Below are 25,040 nucleotides of genomic sequence, written 5' to 3'. Positions count from 1 at the left end.
TGTATATATATGTGTATATATATGTAAATATGTATATGTATATATATGTGTCTGTATGTGTGTGTATATATATATATATATATATATATATATATATATATATATTTGCAGCTGGAGATCCACGAAGGGAGAAAAAACGAATCACGTATCATAAAATAGTTTTTTTATTCCTGAGCTTTCAACCCCTATCAGGGGTCTTCATCAGAGGATAATGCTTAGACTTACAAGAATCAAAGGCAATATATAGCAACACATTCAGTGGGGGGGGGGAGGGTGGGTGCAGGTGACTAAGTCAGTATGATCAAGGGGGGGGGGGGTTGTATAGTTTAATTATTGTGTACATGTCCTTCTTAAGTTGGCATATGCTGGATTTATGTCCAAGTGTCTGTTGATGGCGTTTTCATCTGATAGCCAAGACTCGGCCAACTCTCTGGCACTTTTAGTACTGGCCTTAAATTTTACTTTTACGTTGTCCCAGTTGAATGTGTGTCCTGTCGATTTAGTATGTGCATATATCAAAGATAGTGCGTCCTTTCTTCTGACGCCGTTGCGATGTTCCTGTACATGTGTTGAGATTCTTTTTAATGTTTGTCCTATGTATACCGCTGAGCAAGAATTGCATGGAATACTATAAACTGCGTTTCGTGTTTCGGCTGTCGATTTCTTGTTTTTAGCATTAAACAGGACCATGCGCAGATTGTTCGTGGGTTTATGTGCTATTCTGATGCCCCACTTGGTCAGGGTGCGTGCAGTGCCTTCTGACACATTATGGTGATACGGGAGTGAATGCCAGGTGGGGTGGGGGTTCTGATTTAAGTCGATTGTATGCTAATTCCTTTGGCGTCTGCTGTGAAGACTCCGATTAATTAATGTTTTTGAGTATCTGTTCGAGGTGAAAAGTTGGAAGAGATAGCGTCTCTCATTAATTTTTGTATATATATACATATGTATGTATGTATGTATGTGTGTATATATATATATATATATATATATATATATATATATATATATATATATGTATGTATGTATGCATGTATGTATTTTATGTATATATATGTATGTATGCATGTATGTATTTTATGTATATATATGTATGTATGTATGTATGTATGTGTGTATATATATATATGTATGTATGTATGTGTGTATATATATATATATGTTGATATGTGTATATATATGTATATATGTATATATGTATATATATATATATATATATATATATATATATATATATATATATATATATATATATATATGTAGATATGTGTATATGTAGATATGTATATATATGTATATATGTTTATGTATATATATGTTTACATAACCTCTTTAACACACTACTTCTCCGCTGCGAAGCGCAGGTATTTTGCTAGTCATATGAATAAATTAAAAGAACATTTTTAAAGTGTTGAGTCCCATTTAAACTGCATCAGTTAAGTGATCACAACATAGGGAATGTGAGGTGGCATGTTACCGCTAACTAGATTATTTAAAAGATGAAGCTTTACCGGTGACAAACAGTAATTAAGTTACATTAAATCAAACACTCTTATGCCTCATGGGTTGCAGTATCTTTTAAGCAAACCCAGGGGGTTTGATCTACTCTTGCTAACATTAACAATAAAATTAATTCTAAGCTAAACTCAAAAAATACATCACATTATCTCTGTTTCATATATGCTCCACATGTCCCTGCCATCTTCAGGTCAGGTTAGGTTGGGGATCATGCACTGGTACAATGCATTGCCTCACCCACCACATGACGAAACAGATTGGGATCCTGATTGGCAACCCCCTGGGCAGACACGTGGTCCCACCCTCCAGAAATGACTGTCTATCTGCCACAGCCAGGTGTTACGCGTGCATCCCCTTGGCCTGGTCCAGCCACTCGGGATTTCAACAATGAGGATACTGTGAGCTGGATCACCCTTGGGGAATCACGTCACATGGCTGTTGTGCTGTAAGTAACGCTCCCTTACAATGCAGGTAATGTACCTCATTCAGGACTCCATGAGCAACTGCTCATTCGACACAAAGTCAAACCAGTGGTACCCAAGGATTCTTTGAAGAGACACAGTACCAAAGGAGTCCAGTCTTCGTCTCAGGTCACTGGATAGCATCCATGTCTCGCAACTATATAGCAGGATAGGAAGCACCAGGGCTCTAAAAACTTGGACCTTCATCCTTTTGCATAAATATCGAGCACCACACACCCCTTTCCAGTGACCTCATGACCCACCATGCTCTCCTAATCCGTCTACTGACTTCATAGGTAGAGTCACCAGAGACATGAATGTTACTGCTGAGGTAAGTAAAACTCTTGACCAGGTCGACACTCTCTCCACAGATGGACACACTGCTGATGGCTGTGCCCAAGAGGTCATTAATGGCCTGGATCTTGGTTTTTATCCAGGACAGTTGTAAGCTCAGACACTCAGACTCCTCGCTCAGTCTCTCGAGAGCCCCAATCAGAGCATCCATTGACTCTGCGAACATCACATCATCATTGGTAAAGTCAAGATCAGTAAATCTTTCTTCACCAACAGATGCCCCAGAGCCACTGGACCCGACGACCTTGCCCAACACCCAGTCCATGCAAGCATTGAACAGAGTAGGAGCAAGAACACATCCTTGACGAATCCCAGAATCAATAGGAAAAACGCAGAGGTTCTGCCACCTTGTATTTTTTTGCTTCTGGCTGAGTGTAACTAGGGTCTAATCCCAGGTCCTAAAACACATACTTTCTATACATGGTCTATTATTTTATTGGAAAACTAGCTATCTAGAATTTCTCCTGCTTTGCCTACAATTTTTAGAGTCTTATCACTTAATTTCTAGTCTGCCCTTCTGTATCCTACAAGTGTAGGAAGTCTAGTAAAGTTCAGGTCAGGTTGGAAAGCATTCACTGGTACAAAAGGGAAGGGTGATCACCTGGATTACAGCAACTACAGGAAGATAAGATTCTCACTAAGGTCATCCTAAATAGGATCCGTGATCACTTGTTCTCCTACCAGTGACTAGAGAAGTCTGGTTTTTATGCCTAAGAGATCTACCATCGACCACAAACGCAAATATCGTCAGAGTTTCTTTGCAGCCTTTGTCAATTTTCATAAAGCATTCAACTCATTTGATCATGCTGCCCTGAGGGACATCCTAAGACTTTGTGGGATCCTCCCAAAGTTGCTGGATATTATGGCTGGCCTATACAATGGTACTATGAGTGTTATGCAGAGTGGAGGCAGAACCTCTGTGTTTTTCCAGGTTGTTTCTGGGGTTTATCAGGGGCATGTTCTTGCCCCTGCCCTGTTCAATGCTTGAAGTCTAGTACAGTGAGTGGTATTACCTCTCACTGGCTACATTCATTTGTTAAGCACATAGCTTCATATTAGATAACTCCCTTTTCATTTACGAAACCTTTTCCTTGTTTTCATGGAACAACAGAATAATAATATGTGTATATGTTGACCACTATTGTAGCTCAACAGCACAATATAATTTAACTGCCACATTTATACAATTGACATGTCATAATTATATTATTTTGCTTATTCTGAATCTCAAACACAATAGTTTTCTTTTTCACTACTCCCAAGATAATATCTGATGGTGTGCGGACATAATAAATAAAATCAGCATAGGTCAGGGATTGTAAACACAAGACTCAGACTATTTAAATGTATATAAAGCTGAGCTCAAGTTTTAAACATTTATCAGAATACTGTGATTGATTTATATATATTTAAGTGTTATTTTTCAGTCATCTTTATTTTTCACACTCCTTTCTTTGATTTATACAGTATGTCTTTTGTTTGCATGATTAATTGTGCTGCTACTTAAAGTATTTCATGGTCAAACATAAATTTATAAAAAGAAGAGACAAGCAGGAAAAAATGTAATTCTGAGATTTATTTTTCTAAAACCATAACAATAATTGGCAAGTTATGTTTGGTTAGTCTATAAACTAGCCAAGTATTTTGGTCCTCTAAGTCTCTTTATGAAATAAATGCAGTTACATTATGTTTGTTTTAAGCTTTATTCATGATGAATAGTATTCAAGATAAGTATTATAGTAGCTTTAATCTGAAAATAGAGTTAAAGATTTATGTAAAATATTTTTTGAGCGTATTGTAATTGTCATGTATATCGATTTAATATTTTTAAACATCAATTAAAGTACCAATCATTGGTACCCACATGAAGAAGCTGATAAAGAATCCAATAACAGAAATGGAACATTTTGCACACAGGAAGAATTAGGCAGAGTGGCACCTTTAGACAGGTAATAAAAGAATTACAATTCTAAAAAACAAGAGTGAAGAATAAAAACTTAAAATGTTTTGGGAGCTTCATGAACCAACTTTGATAAAAATTGTTATACATTACCAAACTTTGTGACAGGATTCAGGCTGACATTAGAAGACCTTCACTGTCTCAGGGTTATATAGATACACAGTTCAGACATTTTAGAATTTGTAAGATAGTAGCCAGTTTTTGTACACAATTGTGTATTTGACAGTGGAGAAACTAATAAGATTTATGTGATCACAGCGCATGGTTATTCTGATGGAACATTTACATCAGCAATCAGCAATCCCATGGTTCATTTACAGGCTAAAAACTCAAAGATGAAAATAAATTACAAGCTCGTTATTTTACCAATCTGGTAAATTTATTTCTCAGTATTTTCAACAGTATTTAAGGTAATGATTAATTTGTTTCTTTAACTTCATCAGGTGTAGATGATGGTGCAGATATTCCACGAGAGATGGTTGTGGGAATATATGAAAGAATCCAACAGAGAGAGCTGCGATCCAATGAAGACCATGTGACTTATGTGACCAAGGTGGAACAATCCATTGTAGGAATGAAAAGTGTAAGTTCAAATGGTAATTTTAGCTGTCTGCAGTTTCCACAAAGGAAACAATTAATGAGCACAGTTCTTTTCCAAGTTTAACTTTTAAAAATACTACCTATTTTCCAACTAATGGAAATTAAACAAAATTGGTAACATTTTTTATCTAGGAGATGTGTTTATTCAAGATACATCACAAAAATCACCGTACATATAAAATATGTAAATAATTAGCATGTACAGGGATTAAAATTAACAGAAATAAATAAATTGGAGAGCAAGGAACATATTATCAGAATTACTCCTAAGGCTAGATAAAAACTAGCCCTCTAACAATCACAGATGTCTGATGGTTCATTTATGTACCATAGTACATATAGTTTATCCAGAAGATGGAGAGAGGGGCATTTTTGGTCATTGTGATTGAGGGTAACATGATGTAATAGTTGCTAAATTTTAGAAATGCCCTCTTCATAACCACTTTTTCTTTTCACAGTTGTATTTTGGAGGCTTTACTTTTCAGGCTACACAATATTTTGACCTTTAATAGTCCCAAGAAATTTGTTATTTTAAAGGCAATATATTGTGATACTACATGTTAAAATCAGTGCCACAAAAAACAACCCAGGTACAATTTGAAATGCAAGTATGTTAACAATGTACTGTGTATGAGTTACAGGACATTACATGTACTGGATAATATATACTGGAGGCCAAAAATGCCAAAACAATAGGTTTATTAAAGAAATAATAAGTAAGAGTGATTAACACAGAACCAGTTTACAAAAATGAAAATGACAATCATCTGTCTTTTAGATACAATTAAACAGGTAAGCCGCAATACAGTATACCAATAATGTGGCTGCTCTGTTACTTGAACTCAGTATAACATTAAGCACTCCTAATAGTGTCTCTTTCTCTACAAATTCTGGTCCATGTTCATCCTGTCTGCTAGTCCTTGCTGTTCCTTTTCTCTACCTGGCCATGTTCAATATGCTTCTGAAGATCTTCCTTCTTTATATTATCCTGGCAATCTCAGCAACTACATGAAGTTCCCAACAGGGTTGTATTTTTGAAGCAATGAGGCTGTCTCTCTAAAGCTCCTTCTAGCAGCCCCAGATGTGTCTGCAAACATGAAAGCCACTTATCATGTAAAAGGGCAGGCAACCACTAGACTTCCATAATAAAACAACATTCGTACACTCATACAGTCAGGGACATTTCTTTTAAATTTTAATTGTCTCCCACTGCTATTCTTTAACCCAGTTTCCCCTAGGGTAACTACTACAGTAAAGTAGTATTCTACCGTCTTCTTTGGCACATAAAGTTGCAATATTGAGAGAGCCAATAAGATCATGTCTCTGTCTTATGGAAGGTTCTATACCCTACCTGCAAAATATTTGATTATCTTTTACCATACTCTGATTTTAACTATTATAACCAGATGTATTTCAGTTTTAAATAGAATCTCTTCTGCTGGCCCTTCAGCTAAAGGTCGCTTTTATACATATAATTCAATTATAATTATACCTGTATTATGACAACATTAGACACACACAGCGGAGAAGACATTTAATGTTTAATCTTAGCCATGCCCTTGATGTGCTAATGAGACAAATCACCTCCTGTATATGTGTGTCAAGACCAAGTTTGAAAATCTGTAAATCATATCCTTGCTGATGAGTGGTGTGATCCGGAGCACTGATGTGCAGCATTGATCTTGTTTCACAGTTCACCTGTTTCTCTCTGTTACATGCTGTTGAAATTGATATTCTGTTTCTGTTTTATTAAATGTTTTTCTCTTTTTGGCTAGTCTTTGAAATATTCTACAGAGAAATTCTTCATCAGTTAAATGGCCTCATGCCAAAATGTCAGCAGTGAAAATCCTAGTCTATATTCATGTGAACCTTTCAGCTATTAAAATTGTTCCTAGCCAACAAACAGGCATCAGAATCTTTGGCTGACAGGCACAACTATATGATTTTCAACTAAATAATCAAAAGTCTTGCCTTACTTATGATGTAACAGTTCACTTATATTAGCCAACAGTGTATGCATATTATTCATCTTACAAGGGGATGCAAGGATACGTTGCAGACTTTTTTTGAGTCAATGTCAGAATCTTTAATTGAAGATCTGCCTGGTGTTTTAATAATCTAAATCAACAAGAAGGTAATTTTAGTTACTTACAGTATGTCTGTGATATTTGACGTTAAAGGTTCATTTAAAAGACCTTCATATCGCAGTCTATTGTTTAGGCAGTGACAGCTAGTCAATGCTTGTAACAGGCATGTTTATATGGGTGTTACATACAGCATGGGGGCATAATTTCTCAATTTACAAATAATTGTGATGAGAAAATAAATTAGGATTGTAATTACATTAAAGGTATTATTGTATAGCACACTTCACTGAGTACAGGATCAGAAGAACACTTGCACATTATGTACATCTGTAATATGCAAACAGTAGCTTGGCAATGTAGCAGTGGCATAAAGTGCTGCAGCTGGCAGATACAGTTTCTGGCATAGGCAGTACTGGCAAATGCCTAGGTGGATCTGATCTGCATGATGGCAGCCAAATTGTACTCATATTCAAAGCATCCAACCAGGCTCCTATCCCACTGTTCTGAATTCCTCCTCCTCCCACTAGAATGCAGCCCAAGAAGAGGAAGAGTGGCTGTGTAGGAGTTTCTTTCTCAAATTCACTCCCTGGACATACAGTATAAGTTAAATGACATCTGACACATTTGCATGAATGTGTCACTGCTTTTTTTAGATGCACAAAAGCATATGGAATTGTGCACCATCAAATCATATATAGTACAAAGCCCATAATTTGGCATGATTAAACTGTTAATAATGACCTTTGATTGACAGGATCGAGGAGAATGGACAATCACTCAGTGACAAAGCCTAGGTGATGCAGTCATTATAAAATGTCATGGCACTTGTGGAACGACGCCTGGACACAGACAGGTAGACATGTTTAAGCACCACCACACGTTTATTTACAACTATTATTTACAGCAATAATAATAATAATAATAATAAATTTTATTTAAGTGCACACAAAACCCCCCAACACTCCCCCAAAGTCCAGGCCTCACACTCAAATGCCTCACTCTTCAGGCTGCCTCCACTTCTCTCCACCAAGCTCTGTCTTTCTCCTCACCCGACTCCAGCCCTCAATGAAGGGAGGCGGCCCCTTTTATATCCACCCGGATGTGCTCCAGGTGTTTCCCGGCAATCTTCCACCGGCACTCCCCAGTGTGGTGGAAGTGCCGGCTGCGTACCCGGAGGCACTCCGGGTGTCCCTACTCCTCTTTGCCCCAGCACTTCCTGGTGTGGCGGAAGTGCTGAGGTCCAGGGCTCTCCAGGCATTGGGGTGCCCCCTGGCGGTGACCACAGGCCCCTACAGGGTTGAGCTTCACAGCTCTGTAGCCGTGGTCCCCAAAGCAACCAGGGCGGTCGCCACCTCATGGTCTGGAGGAGGTGCAAGCCCTCCTCCGGTCCTCTTGGGCATCCCGGCTGGATACCACCCCCAGCCGCGTGCCACACACTATTCACTATAAAAATTTTAGCGTTAGGTTTTTTGAATTAGTGCTAAAGGACAGAGCCAGTAGCTAATTAATATGTTATAGATGCCATGTCAAATCATACAACTGATTTACTTATCTAAAAAAATTATCAGCAAGCAGCAACATAAAAGGTTAAGCTATAATGCTAGTGAATTTGTTTTTTTCCCCCACTTGATTGCCCTGATTCCGCAGAAAGGCCTGTGTGTTTTGCATTATGTGGTCTTGCCAAGGGCAAGACAGCAGGATACTGAAAAGAGAAACCAAATAGACAAGGGTCAGTAACAGTTCAAAATGACAGTTGTAGTTAATGTGCAAATTACTAACATAACAGTGTTACAAAATGAACAGATAATCAGCAGCTCAAATCAGGGTATGCTACACTAAAGTAGATAGACTGATGACAGAAAGATTTGCTATCTAGCTCTGTTAAGAGGATTATGTTTATGTTGTATTTACTCCATTTTTTTACACCCATTGCATGCCCAACCTACCTGGAAGGGGATCTCTCTCTGAATTGCCTTTCCCAAGGTTTTTTCCATTTTTGTCCAACAAGATTTTTCTTGTCTACTTAGAGAGTCAAAGCTGAGGTATTGTCAAAAACAGGGCCAGTTAAAGCCCATTGAGGCATTCCTTGTATGATTTTGGACTAGAAATAAATGGTTTCTGTTATTGTAAAGTAATGAGTCCTCAGTCTGGACATAAATGTTGAGACTGAAAAGGCTTCTCTTATACAAGGAGGCAGCTTTGTGACCTTTCAAATTTCTGCAAGAAGCCTTAAGGGCTTCTGTCTTATGCAATAATACTATTCTTGCAATAGTACATTGTAGTAGTCAATTCTGCTAGAAATAAATGCATGAATTAATTTCTCAATATATACTATAATTACAAACTATCTTGATTTTCCAATATTTTGAGGCTGGAATAAAAACATTTTGAATATTTTTGTAAAGTGTATTTTAAAAGACATGCCATCGTACTGATTCAGTAAAAGTAATGTTTAGACCGACAGAGTTAAAAAGTGTCGGACTATTGTTGAGGTCTGTGTATCTCCAACCAATAAATAAGATGTCTATTTTTTCTGCATCCAATTAGAAGTAGTTATCATCCATCTTGTCTTTTAACTTACAGACACAATTAATTAAGGGCACTACTAGAGGTTTCACAGTCCCCCTTTCTGAAAGCGTTTTGTCCAGATATTAAATTGTTGTATTACTTTCCAAAGACATTAATTTTATATTGGTTTCCTATTATAGTTCAAAGACATGCAGGTTAGGTGAATTGGCATTACTAAAATTATGTCCATAGTCTATGTATTGTGAGCTAGGGGGCTGATGGCACCCCTACAGGATACAGACGCTCCTCTAAAAACACTGAAAGACTACCTTCACATTGCTCCCTTGCTTGCTGGGCTTACTTGCGGCTGATCTATCGCGCAACCCGCGTGGTACTTCGCATACTTAAAAGCCTGAACAGCACCTATCAGATTTTGGATTTGATTGTTTGCTTTTCTCTCTCTCTCTCTAAAATTCTCTGCTCCTGGCTCCTTTGAAGAGGAAGATATGTTTGCATTCTTTAAATTGTGAGACGGAACTGTCATCTCTGTCTTGTCATGGAGCGCGTTTAAACTTTTGAAAAAGAGACAAATGTTCGTTTGCAGTGTTTGAATAAAGTTCCTGTCTCTACAACCTCCTGTGTTTCTGTGCAAATCTGTGACCCAAACATGACAGTATGTGAGGGTCTGTGTGTGTTCACCCTGCAGTGACTGGACACCCTGTCCATGTGTTGTTTCGCCTGATGATTGCTGGGATAGGCTCCAGCTGCCCTGTTACACTGTCCTGGATAAGCAGGACAGGAAGATGGATGGATGGATGGTCACTTTATTCTGTGCCCACTTTAGTATGTCCTGCAGTCAAATGGAATTCCATCAATGGTTGACTCTTTCCCTATTCCTTATACTTCAAATTTAGTGTGAATGGCTATTATGAACAGATATTTGTTTATATTAAGCTCAACCCACATTGGCAATAAATAATTTGTTAAGGTATAGTACTGTATGTAATTGCTTTATTATTATTCATTTGTTTTGCATTTTACTAAACCATGTCTTATTTCCATAACAGTAATGCAATGATTTTTTAACATATTACAATTATATCTATCCATCCCAGTTTAGGATAGCAGTCTCATAGGGCACCCTCACATATACTGGGAGAATTTTGTATCATCATTAAACCTAATTGCATATTTTTGTACTGTACAAGAAAGCAGGAGTTCAAAAAGGAAACACAAGTAAAAACAGGATGAAGATAAATGCTAAGAGATGTGAAATTCCACCATCGTGCTCTCACAGTACACAATGCATAATAATAATAATCCTGAAATAAAAGAGCATGCGGTGTATACATAGTACTGTATTTACTTAAAGTAATAAGGCACTATATCAGTGTACTATCAGCAGAAGGAAAAAAATAAAAATAAGTAACATTTTTTCTGTGGATCAGTCATTAGGTGAATGAAGCCTCTACAATGAATAACATTTTACAGTTTTGGTCTCAACTACTTTCAAAGGTTTCTCTATCAGATTATAGTAACCACTTCTCATTTCTACCATTTTGACCTGCTCCATCTTTTTCAAATTAATTCGTCCTCTCCACAATTTCAGGTTTTGTTTTCTAAATCAATTATTTTTAATTCATGGTATTTAATTGTTTTCAAAAGAATATCTTCCCACTGACCACTCTCACTGCCAAAATGCTTTTAAAATCCAGATGGACACCTCCTAACTTTTATGGCTCAAGTCACAGGTTATTTTAATTTTACTGCCTGATTAATCTGAAATTATCATCTGGTAGGGTTAATAATGCTGCTAACCTCACTCTTGATTTATGATTCACAGCTGTGGCACTGCTGAAAAAATATTGCTGCAATTACCTGTGCTAGATGTACATTTTACTGAATTCAGATGGTCCACCGTGTTAAATTTGCTATGTCAGAGTAACCTTCCTCAGAGTCTCTTGAGGAATAACTTGGGGTTAAAAGGGAGGAGTCATGGTTGACACTGTAAAGAATTTTAATATCTGATTAAAGGAATAGTTGACAATGTTTAAAATTTTCTTTGCTTTCTTACCTTTAAAAATATCTATGAGTTGTATTCAGTTACGTTTAGATCCTTGTCATGGAAAGTCTTGGGCAAAATCTTATCATTTTGGCACCACTAGACTCAGTGACGATTTATATCCTCAGGTCACAAGGCTGCTCACCAGATGCTCCTACTCATTGCTGCAAGACTTTACCTGATGTGTTCTTATTTCAATTGTTTGATGTAATAAATATCACTTCATGCATTGTCTGTTTGTTTGCATTATACCTGTATTACTAGTATATGAGAAACATTTAATAATCACACTATGTACTCGACAAGAAAACTATAATCTGAACCTAATCAGTGGTTCCGGGTAGAAGCCCTGTGTAAACAAATGCTAATATCTCCACAAAGCTTTCTTCAAAGATGTGTTGCACAATAACATAAACCTATGCAAATCTTGGAGGTTAATAAAATATCAATATAGTAATATAACTTTACTGTAATGCACTATGTCCCATGCAGGATTAGTTCCTGTTCCTTGTGTTACCAAGGTAGGCATAGACCCATACAACCAATTAAAACAATAAACAGATCCAGAAAATGAATTGACCAATATATGTACAGTGTTATGCAATATTTTCAACCTGATGATGATTGATTCCTGGGTTGAATAGACACCAGCTTTCACTCATCCTGAACTGAATAAAACAGTAAGAAAACCAATGGAGAGATAGAGAATATATTTTCTCAATACCCACTCCAAAATATTTGCCGTAGTATAAGAAAGTTATAGTTTACTGCAATTATGATTTACAACATAAATAACCCCGCTAATCCCCTTAAAATTTTATTTAAACTGTAGTAGCCTGAAAACTACTTTAATGTATGTTTCTTTATTGCTGTTGCTTATAAAGAATGCAGCAGCAGCAGTCTGTATGACTGCAGCACCCTTTTACCACTAAGGGTGCACAGGTTCTTTCTAGTCTTCTAGTCTCTCTTGATATTATCAGTAGACTCCACATGCTGTTTGTTGGAATGCTAAAAAAAATGCAAACACAACACAACAGACAATCATGCAATGCAAAAACACTCTCTGCCCCTTCGCAGCCCTGTGTCCCCTGAGGAAATGCTACACATGTATAGCTTCACTAACATGCACATTCAGTTCAGAGTATTGAAATTGTCAGGCCATTGTACAGTATATTGTCAAGCTTGGGTCATATAATTGCACAGGAGAGTACAGAAGGATTTCCAAAGAGTAGAAACTTTATTGCTATCCAGGCAGATACAAACACAAGTCTCTTTCAGAAGTGATCCAGCCAGACAAGGAACAGCTGATAAACTTGACTCCTCTGCCCCGAATCCTGCTCAAAAGAACACAAAGACTTCCGCTTCAAGCAGGTACGACGGCTCGGAAACAGCGAATGGAGCAGAGGGAGTCTGGGGGAAGGGAGACAGGAAAGTGAGGCCTCAGGATGGCCATGGCTTGGTCTTTTACATGTCCAAAGCTCCACACGAGAGGCACATCGCACGGCAAGCCAGGAAACCTGCAGCTGATCCTGCAAAGAGGAGGTGTAAGAGTGTGTTTGTTTCCCATCAAAAAACTGTTTAAGAGGGAGTTTCTGAGGGGTGGCCACATCACCCTGAGGCAGCAGTCTCAATATATTAAGTCCTCCTTCTACAAGTAATATTCAAATCTCCATTCTCCACCATGCAAGAGATAGAGCATGAAAGAAAGTATGAGAGGTAACCAATCAGAATAGTTCACTAGAATGTAGTGTTCAGGCATAATTGGTAAATAATGTAATAATAATTATAAATATAATGAAAAATACATTTCAGTTGTTCTTTGTAGGTTACATTTTATTGTGTCTAATTTCCAGTAATATGTGTACAACACATCATTTTTATTGTAGTATAGTAGGCAGGCTAGAGATCTTTTGAACAAAGTGAAATGGTAGCTTAGCAGTGTAGGTTATTATAAAGCAGTGGTGTTCCATACAATATTACTCCAAACAAAGCTACTTTGGGATTAGGAATAAAAGGGATCTCCTGGCAATCAGATAAGTGTTGTAAAACCCTTCTACATGAAGCACAATAAAGAAGTAGAATTCCAAAAAAAGTCACACACAAGGCCGGAGCAACCCTGACCCCCAGAAATAGGTCTAATCCCATACAGCCTAACCTCTTCCCAAATGGCAGGCTATCCTGTCCGCACAGCCCAACACTCTTAAATAATAAAAGTCTCAAAATATCCACAAAAATGGAGAACAGGAAAGTTGACAACTTCTGATTCAAATAAAAGAACAAGTTCATTATATTTAAAGATTAATTCAAAAGAATCCCAAAATACAAGAAAACGAAAAGAAGCATAAACAGGTTTTGCCTTTTAAACAAACAAATCCAATAACCAGAAACAGTCCCTTGTAACAAACAGAGGGGTCAGAATCCAAAACAGAAGCAGAAAAGTCAGGAATTACAATCACAATGTCAAAGCTACCAAGCCTTCCTCAGCTTTGGGTTAACTTGACTGTAAGAATCTAGGGATCTTATCATCTTATTGTATTAACAATGGTTTATCCTACCTTTGATGTCCAATCAGTTTCACTACATGATATTCCTGAACTACAATAATTTCCAAAAGGGAAAACAAATGATACATCTGAAATAAAACTGAATTTAGTAGCAGGAAACAATGATAGAATGGCTCAATTAAATGTTTCAAATATGAAATAAAAAAGAAGTAGCTTCAGGTTGTCAGGAGAGCTAAAAACCCTGTCTAACCGGATGAATTTTTGAATGAATAATTTTAGCAAGTTGGGATCAGTTGTGGCATGTTCTAATGAATGTTAGTCATGTGGTCTGACATTCCCAGTGACCCTTGCTGACAACATCAAGCAGGTTGACAGGAGATCCATGAAGCAGCATGACTAACGTTTATTCTACTTTTCAACCCCACGTAACAGCTGCTCATCTAGGCAGTATTCAGCTTGCTAGGAAATTACATTGCCATTGTTATTATTCTATGGCTCAACATTTCGGACCGCTTCAGTTGCAGCAGCAGTGAAATTACTCACCTGAAATATATCTGGAACTGAACTTGGCTTCAATAACGGACGATCAGGAACCCCTTTTCTTTCTGCTGTAAATGGTCATCCACAAAAAAATGAGTGTTACAGTCTCACAGGTCCACTTTCAGTAGGTCCATTTATGTTCTCAACTGACCTAAGCGCTGCAAGCCATAACTTTAAGATATTGTCGTGAGCATAAGGAGGTTGATGGACACTGTAAATGCTTGGCTTTTTAAGTTTATATTTACACATTTATTTATGTAAATTTCTTAAACATTTTTTTAAAAAACAAAATTGTTCTAAAGAGCTTCAGACATGTGTTTGTTTTCATGCTGATTAACTTCCTTATTTATGTCTAAACTCCACCTATTACTGTGGCTGTGACTTGACATGCGAACAGGAAAATAGTTCCAAGAATCTGTAATAAAATAATCATTTCTAATTTTCATTTGTTATCACCAGAATGCCTCATAAATGTGGAAGTCACATTTTTTTAAACTGAAACATTTGCTGCCTCAAAGTGGATGCATTTCATAAGTTGTAAGGCTTTTCTACCACCTATGGACCCTTGGACTGTTCAGCTCCATTGTTAATAAAGTATCTATCTATCTATCTATCTAAACAGACAAATGAAGTGTTGGGCAGAAGAAGCTATTAAGCTATGGCAAGGAATGAGTTCTGGAGTCAGAAGGCCCTTCGAGGGTTAGAAATAATCTCCTATCTCCTGGGAACATGCCTTTTAGAGTTCCCGTCTAGTAGCTCCAACAGTCCCTGCAATCATTGTGTCCCGTTTCCATTTAGGTGCCCAAGAACCCTCAAGGAAGCCTACAAAACATAACAAATTAACCTTGATGTCACCTGTGGGACTGGAGACATCTGTCTTTGATACTCCACATTGTTGTCAATGTAATGACCTTGGAGTATTTACTTCAAGGACATCTCTTACCATGCAGTAGCATTAGTGGCATGGTACCCAAAGTTATTCCTGCCAGTATATCTCCTAAAATTAGTGTCTGGAAAGCCCCGATATTACTTGCACTTCAAACCCCTACCTAGGCACTCTCAACATTGAACTTATTGGCTGTAGTCTGACTAACATCCTTTAGTGTGAGTAAAGTGAGGTGGAAGTGACAAACCACACAATACACAGCCATGTAAAATGTGTACCATTCAACCCGATCCTGAATTGCTGACAAAAGTTAATTTACTAATTTTCTAAATTACGTTTTTTTAAAAGTAGGCAGTATGAAAATTAAACTCACATAAACTCACAACAGATTCTGTTTTTAGTGGTCTTTTCTTATTTCGTCAGTGCTACATCTACTACCACCACTGAAAGTCCTTAATATCTGACCTTCTGTCTGAAGTTGGAACATTACAACATTGTATACCGAAAATAAAACTTTACAAAATTTGGTGATAAAGCTTTGATTCATTCTTAAGTTAAAATAATGGAGTACAACATTCAGTGTTGACTTAGTGAAGGGCTGGATCAGTGTGTAGACATAGACGAAAATGGGAAAAAATTTTAAAACCACAATGTTTAAGCCACACAAACCCGAGGGAGGCTATACAACTAAAATGTTTCTAGCCTTTTACTGTTTCTAGAGCTGAAGTAAGTTTAACCTGTCTATACCTTCACTATGTCATTTTGCTGTTAGTAAAAATGCTGGTGTGTGCTTTTATGCTGCACTTGTCTTTATTTACTTGAACAACAGTACTGTGAAATTTCAGTTTTAATTTAAAGACATTTCCCACCATAAGGTATGAATTATGTACAGTACTGCCTCAGTCACAGTGACAAATTAGCCTATCCAGCATTATAAAATTAGACTTTAACTCAAACATTCAACTGTGGTAGATTACTTATATTTATTGAAAAACAAATGAGTCAAAATGAATGCATTCAGATCAAATTGCTATAACATTTCTTCATAATAAGGTGTAATATTTGTTTCTTACCATCAAAAACTCTGTAATACAGGTCGTTATCATAAGTTCTATTTACATTAAATTCAGGCTTTTGAAAAATGGATGACTTGGGAAACTAGAGCAATTATAGAATCATTCAAGTAAACTGCAGAAACAAGTATTATTTATTTAGAGTGAATGCAATAATTACATATGAGTGAATTTTCCGCTGTAAAAAGTACTGTATAGCAGATGTAAATGATGTTCAGTTGAAATGAAATGTGTTATCTGTTGTGATTATACATTTTAGGCTGGATTTTAAATGGGACTTCCTCCAGGGTTCTCTCCTGCCATATATCTGATGCTGTCTATATTGTAACCTGAACTGAACTTAATCATGGATGAATGGTTTAGAAGCTGGAAGTTTAATTATTCTTACTTCAGCTAATTTGTCATGACTAGCTATTTATCAGAAAAGTTTAACTTTATAACTAAGCTGTTAAAAGGAATTATTTTTATACAGTTTTTCATTGTTTACTAGTTAGCCAGTTTGCTCACTTTAATTCTAATGTTATAAAGTAGTTAGAAATGATAAGCAACCCACAGTTCCTACTATCAGCCTGGGACACACAATCATATAAACATGGCAGAAGAATGAAGAAGATAGAGGAGATAAAATGGAATAATTCACTAAAGGAGTTTACAAAAGGAAATACCCAGGATGGCACCATAAAGACAGTACTGTGGTTTGATATGGATTAAAAATTAGAATGACTAAAATTTCCACACTTTTAATTTACAAGAATTATACAGTTACTTATGAATTCAGATCAAAAGAAGGATAAAAGCAATTCACAAGTTACATAATATTTCCAGCCTAAAGGATAAAACAAATAATATTTTTTGCATCTGTCAATTATCCCATGTGTTGGTAGTGATGACTGAGAAAAGTTTTTATTCTCATGTTTTCATGAAGAACAGAGATAAATAAATTCCTGATTGTACTACCACAGGGAGGATGAGGCAGATTTTAACTGACAAAGGATCAGAAGATGAAAAATAGAAGTCTAACATTGTTTGTTAACCAGAAAAATTAAAATTGATCTGTCATCAAGCCCAAGTATGTACCAAGATCAAAGTCAAAAGAAAACAAAACTTTAAGTCATAACCAAAAAGTCTTACAAACAAAAGAGAATTTTTCAAACATTTTCAGTGATTTTGGAGAGAGAGCAGAGCTGCTGTGGGAGATCTCTCAGAGTTCCCTCAGAATTCCCTTGAGAGAGCAAGAGCAGAGTGTTTTTAAGGAATGTGCTCTCGTGATTGGATTAAAGTTATTTCCAGTACCACAAGCAGTGCCTTCTCATAGGGGCATTATTCAGTCCATTACAGTTATCAGTTGTTGAGTTATATCTCTTTTTTCTTTGTTTCCTTAAAAACAAACACATGATAGTCAAGTAAGAATAATAACAACAACAACAACAACATTTATTTATATAGCACATTTTCATACAAAAAGGAGCTCAAAGTGCATAATGAAGAGAAGAAAAATAAAAGACAAAATAAGAAATTAAAATACATTAATTACAACATTAATTAACATAGAAAGGAGTAAGGTCCGATGGCCAGGGTGGACAGAAAAAACAAAAAAAAACTCCAGAAGGCTGGAGAAAAAAATAAAATCTGTAGGGGTTCCAGGCCACGAGACCGCCCAGTCCCCTTTGGGCATTCTACCTAACATAAATGAAATAGTCCTCTTTGTAGTTCACTTGATGCTGATGGTCATACAGACTTCTGGCTTTAATCCATCCATCATTGTTGGAACATCATGGTGCTTTGGGTAGATGGTGGTGGCACACGCCACCACCAACAGGACACCGGAAAAGGAAACATAAGAGAGAGTAGGGGTTAGTACAGATTTTGAATGAATAGTTATTATAATGAATTGGATATACAGAGTATCAGGATTAAATTACAGTGAAGTTATGAGAAGGCCATGTTAAAATAATGTGTTTTCAGTAGTTTTTTTAAAGTGCTCCACTGTATTAGCCTGGCGAATTCCTACTGGCAGGCTATTCCAGATTTTAGGTGCATAACAGCAGAAGGCCGCCTCACCACTTCTTTTAAGTTTTGCTCTTGGAATTCTAAGGAGACACCCAGTTGAGGATCTGAGGTTACGATTTGGAATATAAGGTGTCAGACATTCCGATATATAAGCCGGGGCGAGATTATTTAAAGCTTTATAAACCATAAGCAGAATTTTAAAGTCAATTCTGAATGACACAGGTAACCAGTGCAGTGACATCAAAACTGGAGAAATGTGTTCGGATTTTCTTTTCCTGGTAAGGATTCTAGCAGCTGCATTCTGCACTAGTTGCAAACGATTGATGTCTTTTTTGGGTAGTCCTGAGAGGAGTGCGTTACAGTAATCTAGCCGACTGAAAACAAATGCATGAACTAATTTCTCTGCATCTTTCGATGATATAAGAGGTCTAACTTTTGCTATGTTTCTTAGGTGAAAAAATGCTGTCCTAGTGATCTGATTAATATGCGATTTAAAATTCAGATTACAATCAACGGTTACCCCTAAGCTTTTTACCTCCGATTTGACTTTTAATTCTAATGCATCCAGTTTATTTCTAATAGCCTCATTGTATCCATTATTGCCAATCACTAAGATTTCGGTTTTTTCTTTATTTAATTTGAGAAAGTTACTATTCATCCATTCTGAGATACAAGTTAGACATTGTGTTAGCGAATCAAGAGATTTGGGGTCATCAGGTGCTATTGATAAATACAGCTGTGTGTCATCAGCATAGCTGTGGTAGCTCACGTTGTGCCCTGAGATAATCTGACCTAATGGAAGCATGTAGATTGAGAAGAGCAGTGGACCCAGGATAGAGCCTTGTGGAACACCATATAGAATATCATGTGTCTTTGAGTTATAATTACCACAACTAACAAAGAATTTTCTCCCTGCCAGGTAGGATTCAAACCAATTTAAGACACTGCCAGAGAGGCCCACCCATTGACTAAGGCGATTCTTAAGAATATTATGATCAATGGTGTCAAATGCGGCACTCAGATCTAAGAGGATGAGAACAGATAAATGGCCTCTGTCTGCATTTACTACTTTAACGAGTGCAGTTTCTGTGCTGTGATTTGTTCTAAAACCTGACTGAAATTTATCAAGAATAGCATGTTCTCTAGAATTTTACTTAAGAAAGGCAGGTTAGAGATGGGTCTATAATTTTCAAGAGCAGAGGGATCGAGATTATTTTTCTTAAGTAGGGGTTTAACTACCGCAGTCTTAAGACAGTCTGGGAAGACCCCCGTATCTAATGACGAATTTACTATGTCAAGAACATTATCACTAAGCACGCCCGATACTTCTTTGAAAAAATTTGTTGGTATTGGGTCAAGGGCACAGGTGGAGGGTTTCATTTGAGGAATTATTTTATGTAAATCAGGTAAATCTATCCTAGTGAAAGACTTTAATTTGTTTATTATGGGGTACTGGGGTTTAGGAGGATCCTTAGTGTTGGGGAGATATACTATGTTATTTCTAATATCATTAATTTTTCGATTGAAAAATACAGCGATAGCCTCACAGGTTTTACTGGAAGTACTTAGGAGGCATTCCTTTGAGTTACCTGGGTTTAACAGATGATCAATTGTCGAAAATAAGACTCTGGGATTACTAGCATTGTTATTTATAATCTTAGAGAAATAGCAGCGCCTCTCAAGACGGACTGTGTTATTGTATTCTGTTATTTTAACTTTTAATATTTCATAGTCAATAGTTAGTTTAGTTTTCCTCCATTTACGCTCAGCTCTACGGCATGTTCTCTTTAAATCAGACACTCTTTGGGTCTTCCATGGTATAACAATGCTAGAAGATTTTTTAACTGTCTTTTCAGGTGCAACTAAGTCAACAGCAGCCCTCACTTTAGTATTAAATCTTTCCACCTTACTATTTACATTCTCCTCGCTATTATAGTTGGCACTATAAACGGACTGATTGGTTAGAATGTTTGAAAGTTTTAAAGCTGCTGATGAGTCAAAGAAGCGTTTTTTAACAATATACTTCTCATGAGTGTTTTCTATCATTATTTCTATATTAAAGAGTAGAAGAAAATGGTCTGATAGACCAATATCAATGACCTGCTTTATATCAACTTTTAGTCCTTTAGTAATTACTAAGTCTAACGTATGACCTGCTTTATGTGTAGGCTGATTAACGAGCTGTCTCAAATCAAAAGAGTCCAGGAGGTTCATAAATTCTTTTACTTTCTGGTCACATTGATTATCTATATGAAAATTAAAGTCGCCGACTATTAAGAGTGTGTCATAGTTCGTAATTAAGATTGACATCAAGTCAGAGAATTCCTCAAAGAAAGACACGTTGAATTTTGAAGGTCTATACACGGATAATACTAGAATACTATAATAATACTAATGGTATATTATTATTATCATTGTAAAATGCAGTAGTTATTTGGTTAAAATCTCTCATTTGTGACATATACAAATAAATGTAAAATGTTTTTTCAATCATGCTAAAAATTCAAAAGTACAGTGCGCTTAGCAACATATTCACACAAATTACAAAATTTAACTCATCACAGTTACTATATGTTTACTGATTAGCAATACTAAAGGCATGTCTGCAAAGTGCAGAAATTTGACAGGAACACTACAATCACTGCAATACTGAGTACGTTTACACATATATAAATATTCACATCTTATGCAGGATATTGAACTGTTCTGGTTAAAACATTGCTATCTGGGTAAACACTATATTTTGAAAAATAGTTTTATTCAGTTTATACAAAGTCAAAATGAAATCGGCTGATAACTAAGAAGGTGGAAATCATGTAAATATTTTAATTTATTACATTTGAATATGATCTGGTACTGAATGTACGTAAATTGGTTCATTCTTCAGTTCAGGATGTTGAATTCAGAGAAAATATATAATCAGCATATGCAAGAATAAGAACAATTTATATATTTCAGATGTATAGTGATATTGAGAAAATAATATCTGATTTATAATTGTTTAGAAAGTCATGTGCATGTACTGTAAAAGCCACAGCTCCTTCTTGGATTTACTACAACAGCACTAAAACAAAGAAAATCTTTCAAAATATGGTATGGTAGTATTGATGATGCAGTATATTTAAAATTTTACCATAGATACAGTATAATGTGCATTGTTACAGTGATAGTCAACTAAAAAAATCCAATCAGCTGGTTTCTTGACCTTGAAGAATCTTGTTTTTGTATATTACAGGAATGCTGTCTGAGTCCTCAAGACTGATCAATATTTTTTCCGGTATAGAAGTAGGTGGGAGGTGAGGAAAATTGGGCAGATTTTGTTTAGCAAAGTTTCTAATTTGGAGGTAGTGAAATAAATGTGTTGCTTGAACATTAAATTGGGAGTGTAATTGTTCATAGGATGCGAAGACATTGTCTATGTACAGATCTCTAAGCAATTTAATTGTTTCCATATTCTGAGTGACTGAAGCACAATTGGGTTGTTAGTATATTAGTGGTAACTTGTATTTACTGGGGTACAAAGCTACGAATATAAAGAAGTACTGCAGGATTTTATTTCTATTGTGGACTAAGCCTGTGTATGTTCATCTATTTGTGTCAATGTCCAGGTTTTTATAGCTTGTATATTTGCTACCCAGTAATAAAATTGAAAGTCAGGTAGAGCCATGCCACCTTCTGCCTTAGGTCTTTGTAGGGTCGCCCTTTGGATACACAGATGTTCTGAATTCCAAATAAATGACGATATGATTGAATCAGACTTTTTAAAAAATGATTTATTGATGTATATTGGAATGCTTTGAAATAGAAAAAGAAGCTTAGGGAGGATATTTAGCTTGACAGTGTTAATTCTTTCCCCTAAAATGAGATGAAGGGGAGACCATCTATGCAAGTCTTGTTTAAGTTTTTCCATGCAGACAGCAAAATTTTGTTGATAAAGAGTTTTATGTTTACTTGTGATCTTTACCCCTATGTATTTAAACTGATCTGTGATGATAAAAGGGAAGGTGTCCAATCTAATATTGTATGCTAGGGAGTTCACTGGAAAGAGCACACTTTTATTCAAATTAATTCTGAGACCAGAAATCTTTTGAAATTCTGTTAGTGCTGTTAGGACTGCAGGCACAGTGTTTTGTGGATCTGATATATATAGTTACCATATCATCTGCATACAGTGAAAATTTCTGTTCAAGTCCTTCTTTGATAATCCTCTTTATTTCATAAGAATTTCGAAAGTGAACTGCCAGTGGCTCAATGGCGATTGCAAAAAGCAGTGGTGACAAGGGGCATCCTTGTCTAGTACCACGTTCTAGTTTGAAGTAGTCTGAATTAATGTTGTTAATACAAACTGAAGCTCCTGGACTGGTATACTCTACAGTAGTTTGATCCATGCACATATGTTTGGACCAAACCCAAAATTCTCCAATGTTGTAAAGAGGTAGTTCCATTCAGCTATATCAAATGCTTTTTTTTGTATCCAATGATAATAATATCCGGCATGTTAGACTTTGTGGGTGAATATATTACATTAAACAGACGTTGAAGATTGGAAGCTAGGTGCCTGCCTTTAAAAAATCCAGTTTGGTCTTGTGATATTACTGAAGGAAGTGCTTTCTCAATCCTTCTAGCTAGGACTTTGGAGAGTATCTTCATATCATTATTCAGAAGTGAGATTGGTCTATATGATGCACATTGTAATAAGTCCTTATTTTGCTTAGGAAAGACAGTAATTAATGCTTGGTGAAAAGTTTGAGGTAGAATTTTATTGTCTCTAGCTTCTGTTGCTAATTAAAGGGGAGCTAACTTAGTTGAGAATTTCTTATAAAATTTGTCAGGGTAGCCATCAGGGCCTGCTGCTTTCCCACTCTGAAGTGAGTTTATAGCGTCTAGTAATTCTGAGAGTGTAAGAGGTTTATCCAATTACTCTGCACTTAGGGTATCTAGTTGTGGTATCTGTAATGCATCCATTTTATGGTCAATGATTTTGTCTCCGTCTGTGTTGGTGATTGCCGGGATTGCATTGCAAACTTCCTGTTTCTGGATTTGTTGAGCTAAGATCTCCGTGCTCATAGTAATGATGTCTTGATTTAAAAATGAGTTGTTCTGTTTCTTTAGTTGTTAAGAGGTTGAGTTCTGTATGCAGATCCTGTCTTTTCCTAAGAAGTGCCTCATTTGGACACCTGGCATGTTTTTGATCTATTCTGGTAATTTCACTGATTAACTCTGATACCTTCTTGTTTTCCGATTTATTTTTGTGGGAAAGATATTAAATAATCTGTCCTCTTAAGAATGCCTTAAGAGTTTTCCAAAGTATTCCTGCAGAGATCTCTGAGGATAAGTTTGTTTCTAAAAAATCAATTTGCTTGGATATAAATTCTGTACAGTTCTTGTCTGGTAATGAAAGTGGGTTAAGACGGCAGCTGCAAGATGAGTATGTGGGGCATAGTGATTTCATCTCCATGTTCAAAGGGGCGTGATTGGAGATAACAATAGTGCTGTACTTACAAGATATAATCGTAGGCAAGAAATTGTTATTTATAAAGAAATAGTACCTTCTTGAGTAAGAGTGATGCACTGGTGAGTAGAAGGAATATTATCTTGAGTATGGGTGTAGAAATCTCCAGGGGCCTGATAAGTTGTGAAACTGTGTAATTGTTTTTGCAGTGTTAGATGTCCTCACACCTGTGGAAGTACAAATATCTAGGTCTGAATTTAAAACACAATTGAAGTCAGCAGCCATTATAATTTTAGGAGTATTCAAATTGGAAATGGATGCAAATACGTTGTGAATGAAGTCCCTGTCATCCACATTGGGTGCATAGATATTTATCAAAATCACTTTACAGTTGAATTAATTACCCATCACATATTACCCTTCAGGATCAGATACTACAGAGATTGTTGAGATTGTTCTATGTATAAGAATTCCCACACCTCTAGTTTTCTTTGTAAAGCTGGAATGCAATACTTGGCCAGTCCAGTCTCTGTGCAGCCAAAACTGATCCTTGTTTAATAAGTGGGTCTCCTGTAAAAATACAATTTTAGTGTTTAGACCTGAGAGAATACTTTCTTTTTAATTCGTGATTGAGATCTTTAACATTCCAGCACACAAAATTAACTGTTTGGTCATGGAGACATTGCTTCTGAACTTTTGTTGACATTTTGTAGTCTTAATTTAAGATAGTACATTATTAAATTAGACAGCTTTGACCTTAATTTTCAATTTGTACAGGAGTTATTACCATGAAGCCTATTGTTATGTTGGCTCTTACAAAGATGACAGATTAGAAAGAGAATATAGTACATATCTTGATATTCTGAAAAATAACAACACATGAAACCAATGAATGATGGTGTTCTAGGTAAATTAACCACATTCATTGGCAGATAATGTGAGGGAATCTGCAGAAACAACATGGGTGCATCCTTCAGCATAAGATTTTTTTTTTCTGATGTGCATTCTTTCAGTCTTCAGACAGC

At 36.3% G+C, this 25,040-nt stretch overlaps 1 protein-coding gene across 13 annotated transcripts in view; it reads left to right on the top strand.

The window, feature by feature from the left end:
• The window catches only part of LOC114654314 (IQ motif and SEC7 domain-containing protein 3-like), a 782,842-nt gene that overhangs the window by 666,568 nt on the left and 91,234 nt on the right, over positions 1–25,040 (top strand). For all 13 annotated transcript variants that reach the window (XM_051930709.1, XM_051930707.1, XM_051930705.1 and 10 more), the window contains one exon: positions 4,737–4,876. In XM_051930709.1, coding sequence (XP_051786669.1) covers positions 4,737–4,876 — 140 coding nt within the window. The remainder of the gene's footprint in view (positions 1–4,736; positions 4,877–25,040) is intronic.

Source organism: Erpetoichthys calabaricus, chromosome 1, assembly GCF_900747795.2.
Source record: "Erpetoichthys calabaricus chromosome 1, fErpCal1.3, whole genome shotgun sequence".
In the NCBI taxonomy this organism is placed as follows: Eukaryota; Metazoa; Chordata; class Cladistia; order Polypteriformes; family Polypteridae; genus Erpetoichthys; species Erpetoichthys calabaricus.
This window is presented reverse-complemented; position numbering and strand designations above follow the sequence as displayed.